At 34.0% G+C, this 12,262-nt stretch overlaps 1 protein-coding gene across 1 annotated transcript in view; it reads right to left on the bottom strand.

The window, feature by feature from the left end:
* The window catches only part of OTOGL (otogelin like), a 90,733-nt gene that overhangs the window by 24,348 nt on the left and 54,123 nt on the right, over positions 1–12,262 (bottom strand). Inside the window, 11 exon segments of the mRNA XM_070947882.1 lie at positions 127–269; positions 1,033–1,282; positions 4,687–4,701; positions 5,409–5,508; positions 5,719–5,836; positions 6,532–6,810; positions 7,870–8,037; positions 8,812–8,838; positions 9,629–9,785; positions 10,069–10,185; positions 11,697–11,816. Of these exon segments, the coding sequence (XP_070803983.1) occupies positions 127–269; positions 1,033–1,282; positions 4,687–4,701; positions 5,409–5,508; positions 5,719–5,836; positions 6,532–6,810; positions 7,870–8,037; positions 8,812–8,838; positions 9,629–9,785; positions 10,069–10,185; positions 11,697–11,816 (1,494 nt within the window).

Here is a 12,262-nt window from a genome sequence, read left to right as displayed (position 1 = left end):
TAGCATTAGATATTAATATTTATAACTTACTAGGTCAGCCTGCTTAATAAATACACTTCTACTAATTGTTCTATTCATGTGAAATTATCAATATGCTAATTACTGCAAGGTATGTAAGGTTCCTACCTGATTAGCCGGGCATTTTTCAATATGAGCCGCAATAATTTCTGTGGGTAACTTGACTAAAATATAGGATGCTACTTTATATAGTGCTACATTATTTCCATCAAATGTAATGATACTCAGTTCAGAGAGGATAGAACACTGACCTAAGGAAGAAATTACAATTAATGAGATCTCATTAAGATTTCAGGCCTCTTTCAATCTGGAATTATACACTGCATCAATTACAATTGCATTGAATTTATAAATAATAATTTTAAAAATTGCTTAAGAAATCATACAGTTATACTGCTATCTGTATTTGCTTAGAAGTACTCTATGATTTCAATAGGCCATATACTAAAATCAATTTGTAATATATTGTACTGATAAAAAGGGTACTTTATAAAGTATGTAAAATTACACCTATGCATCACACAACAAACAGTCAACAGAGAATGGATTGTCTGACGTAGCTACAATTACATTTGGTGGCAATCAGCAGAAATGATCAGATCAGCAAACACTGAAATTCTGCTTGTTCACTGGTAAATCAAACAACTGATTTGTCATTCTGTGCAAATATAGCGATGTGCAAATATGTTATTTCAACTCAGACTTTTATATCTTATTCTGCTAATGAAAAATGCATGTGTTGGGCAAGGATATATCAAGTCAGTTGTCTGACAATACTGAAAAATAAATTTCAGTAAATGAGAAATAAAAATTATGCAAGCAGTTAAAACAGGATGTAAATTTATATGTTACCCCAAGGCACTTCAACAGTAAGATGGCAGCATATAAATTTAATAAATAAATAAATAAAATAAAATTGGCATTCTAGGATCTTCTTGGCATAATTTTCCTGTAATATTTTAAATACAAGTTTAGGATTCATATATAATCCAATATAACCATGCCAAGACTTACAAGGACATTCCCATTCAGGACAGCAGCTGTCGCTATTCTTCTGAACTGGCATCCCTCGAAAACCACAGTCAGGTTTCTCCACATTCTTATGGCAGTTCCTTGAAAGATTGTACAGCATCCACTCCATATTAATGCAGATGAACTGGCTACATTTGTCTATAGGATCAAGGTATCTTGGCTTTTCCATGATCGGGGAAAAAATTGAGTCATTGACATATGATGACATATTTTATGTACCAAAATCAACAGGCTCTTTTAAGTATAAAAATGTGATTATGTACCTATTGAAATTCTGACTTTTGCAGTCTAAATGTTTTTATAAACATTTATCACAAAACCTCGGAAATAACAGTAACAGAGGTCATCTAGTCCAACCCCCTGCTCACACAGGAGACTTATACTAGGGATTTGAACCACCGAACTGCCGACCTTTCTGATCAACAAGTTCAGCATCTTATCCACTGAACCACCTAGCCAGCCTTAAGTTTATAAATGTGTAGGTTTATATAGATCTTTGGGATATGATCCTTTTGGATGGCATGTGATGGTTAACTATAATAACACTAATTTTATTAGTCATGATAGTTATAAGGTAAATGTGCTATTAAGGGATAATCATAAAGGATGTATTTACCACTGAACCATTTTATAATTAAGAAATATGCAAACACATCTTGAGAGCCAGTTTAATGTAGTGGTTTAAAGCGCTGGACTGGAAACCCAAATACTGAGTTCTAGTCCAGCCTTACCACAAAGCCAGCTGGGTGACCTTGCAGAGAGGATTCAGGAACAGTGGAAAAGGCGGGGCTAGTCATCTGACATTCAGAAGCCCCATCCTCTTAATCAAGAGTTCCAGTTCTTTAAAAAAAAATTAACAGGTTCCATGGCCTGAAAAAACTGGAAATCTCTCCAATAAAGCCCTATAAAGCCCTACGTGGCTTAGGTCCGGGGTACTTGCAGGACCACCTCCAGCCTGCCTCCCACCGTCCTGTCTGCTCACAGAGCTGCCCTCCTCAGAGTGCCATCAACCAGACAATGTCGGCTGGTGGTGCCCAGGGGTAGGGCGTTCTCTGTGGGCGCACCTACCCTCTGGAATGGGCTACCTACCGAGCTCCGGACGGCGCCCGATCTCCACTCTTTCCGCCGTGGCCTAAAGACTTGGCTATTCCATCAAATGGGCTGATTCTGATTCTGGGGTTTTTATTATTCAATTATTTTAGATTTCTAATTGGTTTTAATTAGGATTTTATTCTGTTGTCGTTTGTTTTTCAACTTTTGTTCACCACCCTGAGTCCTTTGGGAGAAGGGCGGCATATAAATATGTGAAAATAAATAAATAAATAAAATAAATAAAACAGGGATATTTTAAAAATATAGAAGTAAAAAGTAAAACAAAAAAGAAAGCAAAAATATCTTTACCGTGCATTCTGAAGATGTCACAGATACAAGTGTATGTATTATTGTGCCAAATGAAGTGTGTTCGTCACTCTTTGTAGTCATCATTTTAACTTCAGCCTCTGTGGGTTGGGTTTCCACAAGTTTTGCAGAGACTTGAGATGAATCTGTTATTGTGAAATTCTGTGAGCTGATGATACTTACTTCCTCTGGTTTAGTCACACTGTAGTAAGATTTTGTTGATGGAATCCTAGACCAATCAAATGTTATATCTGTCACCTCAGAGAAAGAAACCGGTTTTACTGAAGTTGTGCTGCTTTGACTAGCAGATACAGTCATCTGAACAGGTAGTAAAGATGGCTTTTCAGTCCTTGCATATGTTGTGATGTTTTCCTCTGAGGTTTTATTACTTTTTAAGGCATACAAAATGCTTGTTCTATTTTGAAATTTTGAAGCCTGGGTTATTGCTGTTTCGACCCAGTCTGAAACTTTATCCATTTCTAAGGGCATGGTTTGTAGAGAGTCTTTGCATGGTTTAGGTGTAAAGATGGTAACATTTGGAACATAAATGGGTGCTTGGGAGACAGCAGGAACAGGGATTGAAGTAGTAGTTGTGTGAAAATCAAAACTTATAGGAGAAAATTTAGTAACTTCAGAAATTTTGTGAGGAGCTATTGTGCCAGCAGAAGAAACTAATAATTTTTCTGAGGGGATTGTTGAGTACTTTTCAATAATATCTTGTGGCGTTGATGTAATATTCCAAAGTTTGCCCAGGGTCAAAGCTGATTCCATTGCTGGTTCTGCAGACTGAGCAGCTGTTAAGGAAGATAAAGTTCTCCTATCTACTGAAGAAGTCAAAGAAGGCCTCCTTGTTCCCAAATACATGGCTGAATCATCAAAAGTAGTCAAAGAAACTGAAGACAAAGTATGTGTAGTGGAAAGATTTGCAATTAAAGTTGAATTTGTTGAGCTCAAATCATCATTTAGCAATATAGCAGACATTTTTATATCAGTGCTAGTTGGTACTACAGCAGAAGTGATAGGAACTGTTGATAAACTTCCAGAATGTGATGCTGTAACAGAAATCTGAGGAGTAGAAGTTCTTGTTGGCAACATTTTAAAAGAGGTTTCTGAAGATAAAGTAGTAAAAGTATCAACACTTTTAACTGTTGATGAAATTTCTGATTCTGGATATGAACCAAATGGTTCATAAGTTATTTGTGCTTCATCCTGTGAAATCTTAATAGGAATGCTACTTGGCGTCTTGGTATCGGCAAACTCTGACAAAGTTATAAAATCAGTTGGAATTGAAGATGAATCTGCATGCCACACATGTTTACTTTCTGCTGAAACTGAACTTGTCTCCAATGATTTGGTACTCTGAAGAACAGCTAGAAGAGAAACTGTGGAAGGCCTTAAATGAAAGCTCTTTGAAATAAGTGTCACTTCCCCAGTTCCTTTGGGCCTTTGAGATGTAATTCGACGCGGCATTAATGTTGATGTTGTGTGGGTTATTAGGAGACTAAAAGATGATTTTATGGGACTTTGTGTCACAACTGAAGTTGTTTTACTAACTACATCAGCAAGAGTAGAAAAATGTTTTGTGGTTAAGGAAGCAATATGTTCAGAAGATGTCAGAGATGCTTTTTGTGATGATACAGATCCAGGCGTTAATGTTTTATTTATCAATTTTGAATCTGATTGAATAGTCACTGAATCTGAATCTGAAGTACTATGAAGAGGATTTGATGCAAATGAAGTAAATCTACTGGTAGCAATAGATACAGGAACTGGATGCATAGTTGTTGTAAATGTAGACAAATAAGAACTAATTCCTGAAGTTACAGCAAACGTTTGTGTTAAAGGTAAATCTGTCAGTGTTGTGGAAGTTGGAAGAGTTCTAGCTACCACTGAAGAAGGAACTTCAACTTCCAATAGTGTAGATGGCTTAGTTATTAAAAGAGAAGCAGTCACTGATGGTATAGCTGTAGGTGCAGGGTTACTTGATGAAGAGAAATTGTAAGTTTTATTGTAGGATATTGTTTTTACACTAACCATTGGAGCTTCATAAGTAGGTGGGAAAGTTGTTGATAGAGATCTAAGCAGAATAGGTGGGGTGGTTGTGTTGTAGCTGTCTTCAGAAAATAATTCTGAACCTGGTGACAAATCAGGTAAATGCATGCTTGAATGAGATACCATTATTGAATAAGCATCTTTGGCAGTTGTTAGTTCAGTTGTGATTTTGGTAGATAAGTTAACATAGGTTGGCTCAGTCTCTTCAATGACCAATGTAATTGGCATTTGAGAAAATGTTTTTGATATATTCGTTATCTGGGAACTTAATATTGTAGGGTTTGTTCTATCTGGTTTGGTTCCAAATGAAGATTCTGTTGGTTTCACAGCAATGCCTGGGGGGAAAAAAGTGTTACTCCATATGATTTTGAAAAGACCATGGATAATGAGAATTGTAATCTGGTGTCACTGTCTCAATGCTACATGCAGAAATCTGTGCTAATTTTCATGAACAGTATATCTACTCTCTTAGGCAATAAACTCAGAATCGCTCTGTGAGTCAGATGGGCGGTCTCTAAATTTGATAAAAGTAGAGAACAGTTTCAAAATGTTTCCATTTATTCTTAGTAGAAGTAGTAGTAATATGCCTTATTTTCACATATCTATAAGCAAATAATGATGCAATCTGTAATGACAAATGTAATAGAGCCTTACAAATGTTGTACCTCTAGGATGGCATCAATGTTATGAAACCTTTGCTCCATGAAATCCATCAATGTTTTTTGGTTGGTTGTTTGATTATTTTATCTGTGGTTTAATTTTGAGTACTGCCTATTTTTATTACTATGTAATTGTACTCTGCATGGAGTATTTTTGCTATAATTGTAACCCACTGAGAGTCTCTTAATTACCACAGCCCCCTCCAAAAAAAGATGAATGAATGAATAAAGTTGTGGCAATGCAAGAACATTATATAAAGGACACTTACAATCTTCTGGATAAACACATTTAAGTGTGACTTCATCTAGGATCATAGCTTTTGGACAATATGGTAAGCATCCTTCAACCCTACGATAAAAGATTCAAGAAAAATACAATACAAGCAATTATTTTGCCCATATAAATTATCCAGATCTCAAAATACTTGAATGTGATTTAGAATTATTATTCTAAATAACTTCTTAATTAAAGTTTTTTAAAAACCAACTTAATATTATTTGTAGACAATTCAAGTGGAAAATAATACCGTGTATTACAATAAATATTCTTTTTACTCACGGTGGAAGAAATTTGCATGCTGTTCCTTCAGGATCATTGCATGTTTTAACACAAGGACTTGTGCAAGGTTCATATCTCCATTCACACATCCTCCTGTAAGGTATTGCTGAATGGAGTTCTAAGAAATTTTAAAATCATTTAGTAAATGATACTTTTCTCTCTATAAACCAATAGCTGAAGCTGGCAGAAATACTGTGAATGAGTTTACTCTAAACGTATCCCTCAAGTTTTTCCCTATTGGAAAATGCAATACTTTCTTGTCTGCCTCCTCCCTCACTTCAAACAAATATAATGTTATGTATGCATTCTGTAGACTTCTAGAATTGTGTGTCTTTTATGAAATAGTATACTGTAAATGTATTTGGGAATGTAGGCCACAGTGTGATTCTAAAGAATATTTATGCAGATATAAATGCAATAAATATTTATGAAACATAAATTGTTCTTCCAAATAAAAGCAACTGAATCTTATAAACAAAATTTATAATTGTATATAATTATATTCACCTAAAATCTACTGAATAAATCTATTCTCAATACAGACAGACAGACAGACAGACAGACAGACAGACAGATAGATATAGATAGATAAATATAGATATACTGTAGAGACACACACACACACATATATATTTATACACACACATATATATTTATACACACATACACACACACACACACATATATTAATTTCAAAGTAAGAACTGTAACTTTCTTTCGGAAACTTCACATATGGTTGGTAAAAATCAAATATTTTTTGCAGCAGGGGGATTTATTGACAGCATCTCCCATATACCATGATGTGTAACTCACCCTCAATACTGAAGCTACTTAAGCTTTTGAATTCTTCAGAACCATCAAACTTTGAGATTTTCACTGCCGAAGTGCTAAGTGTAAGGAAGAAACCTCTTTTGCTGTGCAGTTCAAATGTACTATAACTAGAGATCCAAAGTCCTTGGTGATGGATAAAAGTCGTTCTTCTACGAAATGACAAACTTGCATCCCACTGTGCTAACAAAATGCTGTTGTCATTGTGTACATAAAGAAAGTAGTTTGGCCTTTCTGCACACTCAAGTGAAATCAGAGATGAAGCTGCCAGAAAAAAATGAAATTCATAGCAACATATAAAAGCTTTAATACATATTACAGCAGCATTTAAATATACAGATGAATGAATAAATTGTACATAATTCAGAGAAACAAGCTAAATAGCACAGATCAATCCAAAGTAATATTAGAAAAGGTATGAGCAACATAATGTGTTCCACTTCCAAATATCTGATGAGGCTGATGCCAGTAAGTATATTTCTGCCCATCTGACAGTATTTTTATTTTCTTTAAAAGTACATTTTTAATCCACCCATCAATAAGAAGGGAGAGTATTTACTGCTGTAGCTCAAGGAACAAATTCAGGGGCCCTTCAGAGAGTACAAAAACTCTACAGCCAGAATATCCAAAACTGTGATCTGTTTTCAATATACTTTGCTTTAGAGATTTATACTGGATATTGCTGGAAAGAAAGCAGGTGAAAAAGTCTGCCTATGGAGCATTTCACAAGAAGTAGAAAGGTCCCTTTTAATTGCTCAGTGCCCAGACAGTGCACTTTGGTGACAGTTCCATACAATGTGAATACTTACCTTCACTGGTTGGTTTCAAATTTTTTTACCACTGGTTCTGTGGGTGTGGCTTTGTGGGCGTGGCATGGCTTTGTGGGCATGGTTTGTGGCCGTGGCAGGGGAAGGATACTGTAAAATCTCCATTCCCTCCCCAATCCAGGGAAAGGTTACTGCAAAATCCCCATTTCCTCTCGATCAGCTGGGACTCAGGAGGCAGAGAATAGATGGGGGCGGGGCCAGTCAGAGGTGGTATTTACCGGTTCTCCAAACTACTCAAAATTTCCACTACTGGTTTTCCAGAACTGGTTAGAACCTGCTGGAACCCACCTCTGCTTACCTTCTTATTGCTTTAACTGTGGAAATAGAAAAATGTCTCTTGTTGCTGTCAAAGCTTATCTTATCCAGTCATTACAATAACATTTAATCCAGTTTAGGAAGTGTGTTTAAAAGAACACAATCTAGTGCAGAAAATTTAATCCTTTTGCAGGTATAAAACCTGGAATTTAATTATATTGGATCAGAAGTAAATACTCACATAGAATTTTATCTTTGTAAAGTCCAGGAGTTAGCATAAAATTATAATATACTTTTTCTTGGAGATTGTTTCTAGATAAAGGAAAAACCTTTTTGCTGTTAACATTGATTCCTATAACTGTATCATTCTGTCCATAACTGGCCAAAATATAAGGCCCTTTCCCAAGTTCTGGAAGTACAAAAATTACGATGTTAATTAGTAATAGGAAAATTAGTCATCTAGGAAGAATAACAAGCCATTTGAAAGCACAGAAACTTGTTGAAATGAATCAAAAGCAAAATGGACATAAAATTAGAACTCCTGAAATCTGGATGACTACTGTGTCTAATAGCTTGAGTTTTCATGATCATTCCAGACAACAATTTATATAGCTAGTATATTATCCCAATATGCTCTTGTGCATTAACAAGACCCTTTGTTTTTCACCATTCAGAAAAACAATAGTAGAGCCACATTTCTTATAGTATCAGCCAATTTTGGAAGTAGTGATAACTAATTTATCAATTGGCTCTCCAAATGCTTATTTGAAGGTGACCCAATTTCAGTTTCTTTCTATTGGTTAAGTAACTGATTTCCTCTCATTTTTACAGCAAAAATACTACTAAAATGTTTTCTAAAACTAAAGAACAAATTAGAGAAAACCTTCTATTAAGCCTTGCATTAGAACAAAGACATAATTCAAGAGATTTCCTGAATATATTTGTATCTGTACCTTTTTTAGAAACAGAGCAATAACAAAATATCTACATTTATTTGCATTAATAGTCAAATATTGCATCAAATTTTGCTCATATGGAACCATATGGAACATGACTGTTTTTTTTCTGCAACTTGAAATAATTTTTCAAATGCAACCTACTTATTCAATAAAAAGGATAAGCGTCTTTGATTCATGTATATGTACCTAATATTATTTTCTTTAATAATGAGAAAAATTCATACCTTGGTTGTGATAATCACAATCGTAAGCTGGAAAAAAGAACAACATAATAGTAGACATAGTAGACAACAGCAACAGAATTTGTGATTGAATATTTACAGTTAACTCACAAAAAGCTACTTTTACACCTTTTAATTAAGCCCTTTACTGAGCTAAGTATTTACTCAGTTTCATCAGTAATACAAGAAAATATATCAACATAGAGCCACTAGTTATGAAGATTTATTTTATTACTATTACCTATGATTAGCCTGTTTTGAACTGCAAAATAAAAAATAAGTCTATATACATTTACATTTTCATCCACACTCAATAGCCAATGCAAAAGGGGAGAGTGTTCTTTCAAAAATGAGCAATATATAAACATATATTAGTCGATGGATGCTTGTAATTTACATTACTATGGTTCTTGTCACATGAGGCCCTCCATGTATGCAGTTTATAAATAGGGAAGCTTCCCTGCCTGAAGACATTTTTATATGGGTCGATGGCTGAAGGAATAACTACATGATCCATGTGATGTTGAAGATGGAATTAATTAGCATGGTCCCATTTCCATTTGATTTGGAAGGGAAAGAGTGAGAGTGTCTGGGAGTCAGGAAAATTTGGTTGTAAAAGCTGTACTGATTAACATAAAGACCAATTATAAAAATATACAGTACATTTTTAAAAAATCCTATACTATGCTTTCTGCTATCACTATCTATGTATATATTCTAGCACATTGAACTGCTATGACTTAATGGAAAACACTTTATGAAATAATCTGCATTATTTACAGGCATTATATTTAGCAATATAACAAAAAACTCAACATACGACAGAGAGAAGGAGATCGCCAGTGAATTACTGCACCCTGCTGGCAACATTTGTGAGCGTAAGCTGCAATGCTAGTGCACAGACATTCACAGTCTCCACCAAGATTACAGTTGCATGTGTCTGTATGACAGTTTTTCACAAATGATGTTACATCGATCTGGAAAATATGGAGAAATATAATAGTATGGGATAATGTAAAGGCATAAAATCCATCAGGAAACAAGAGAGATTTTAAAATTAGTATAATGTAATCTCATCTAAAATATATTCTGTATTTTAGGGTATGGATATCTGCAAAAATGTATCAGCATGACATTAGAAAGTTCAAAGGGCACATTAGAAAGGAGAAGGAGGAAGAGGAGGAGGATTAATGCTATACTAAATCCTGAGCTACAAACTGTCTTGCCCGGTTTTAGAAGCTATAAAAAATATTCACTTACCACATTACGGCAAGAGGCAAAAATATCACTATATAAAACTGAACATTCTTTTTTGGCATAGGGGAACTTGCTCTGATGAACTTCACATTGTTTGTTGGTCTCATTTGGACTTGCACACTAATGAAAAAGAAATAAAGCATGACTATTAACCATAACAGTCAAGTTGCATAGTCGGTCAGATGTTTAATTGCATTTGGCATTTTTATCCACCTATTGAGTCCTTCATAAAAACCTGGATTAGGCAGATGTTGTTTCATAGTGTTAAAGATATTGTCATAGGAGATAAGCTTTTCCAAGTAAAACTGCCTTTTGCAATTGATTGATGGTGATTTTTGTCAATGCCAATGGTGTTCAAGTGGTACTCTAGAAGTTTTGGGATTGCACCTAAGGAACCTATTGGTACTAAATTTTATTTCTTTTTCCACAGTCATTCTATTTGCAGATCTTTGTTATTTGTGATTTTCTTTAGTTCTTTCTCTTATCTTCTTTCAGATACTGCCATAGCCACTATCCAGACATATTATTATTATCATTATATATTATTATTCATTAGAAATATCTATTAAAAATTCAAAAGCCTTTTAAAAGCTGAATTTATATTTCTTTTATTAAATCAGTCTCATAATTTCCTTTCAAATGAAAACATTTAACTTGGAAAAATAGTTGTTTACTGTTTTGTTTTTAAAACAAAACATTGTTTTGCTTTTTTGATACTCAATTAAATGTTTTCTTCATAATTTTCTCCAAAACAATCAGTTGGAAATTGTAAATAGAGCCTTGTTCTTCTAACAACCTTTGCTTAAAATTTGCTGCTCTGATAAATTTACACCATTCATAAGTTCAATAACAAATTAACAAAAATTGACTCCTGAAAAACATGCAAAATATAATCAAGGAAATAATTAGTAGTAAAAAAGATATGAGGGGAAAATGTTAGTGCTGCAGATGTTTGCATACAGTATATTGTTTCCCCCAGGTTGTTGTTTCAAGCAATTATGCATTAGATAAACATTCCGTTTTTCAGATGTTTACAGTGTATTCTGTATGTACTGTGCAATGATTTCCATCATTCATATAGAAAATTGTTTTGCTTGTAGCAGATATCAGATATTACAATAAGACTTACAGCAAGGAGGAGAAATCTACCCTACATGTGTTGTTTGGTCCATGGTATGGTAAATATCATTATTCAGTTAGCATGGAAAACTTAGCCACAAATATCCTTTTAACAGTACTTAGAGCTTTGTAATACTATTTGCTGTGTAGTTATGAAATTAAGGCTTCCCTTAGAACAAATTTATTCCCCAAAAGGGAAATCTTCCAGATGATCTGAAGTCTAGGAGGATGGATATTGAGATAACAGACATTGTATTCAAACATATTTAAAGAAGCCTGCCGTACAATATCCTAATAGTAGGATATTGGGTAGGAAGAAAGTAGGAAAAAAATAATAAGAAAGAAGTACCAGTACTGGTAGTAAATATACACTATAACTACTACCACATCCATTGGCTTTCATAACTGTGAGCTATCAGCTGCTGTCTTAAAACAAATTATATTTTCACAGATTGTCATATTGCAATATCAATATATTATTATTTTGAAATTAATGGAGATGTTATGCTTACCTGTCCTATTGCCCAACTCTCTCCAAAAATTTGAGCATTTTTTACTTCCATATTGTTGGATGTAGTCAGATCATTTGAAGTAAATTTGTCAAAATTTCCACATAAACCAGCTAATTTACCCTGAAAATAAAACCATAAACATTTTTCCTAAACATTTCTACCTAGAGCAATCAAGATTTATAAAGCTAACAAACAATGCAATCATTTTTTTAAAAAAAATGTTTAATTCAACTTTAATTTGGGTATTAATATAGATTTAATATCCACAAAACAGACACAATTTAGACTACCTTTGGGGAAAACGTAATGTTTTCTATAACTGTTTTAATGTTAACTTTTTGTTTACTGTTTTGTTATTTTCACAGCCTGTGTTTACTAGTGATATAAGCTCTCATCCCCTTATTCTTATGGTGCAAATGTTTATTTAATGTTAATTAGTTTTAAACTAATCAAACATCTCCAGATAGGGCCAGAGAATTCTTGCTAGAAATATGAAAAACCAGTGCCAGTCAAAGTTAGCAATCTTAGTCTAGGACCGTCTCAGTTTAAGGCCATTTGCAGAGTTT

Source organism: Pituophis catenifer, unplaced genomic scaffold (genome assembly GCF_029215685.1).
Source record: "Pituophis catenifer annectens isolate HBS135680 unplaced genomic scaffold, rPitCat1.0.hap2 SCAF_7, whole genome shotgun sequence".
Classification (NCBI taxonomy): Eukaryota; Metazoa; Chordata; class Lepidosauria; order Squamata; family Colubridae; genus Pituophis; species Pituophis catenifer.
This window is presented reverse-complemented; position numbering and strand designations above follow the sequence as displayed.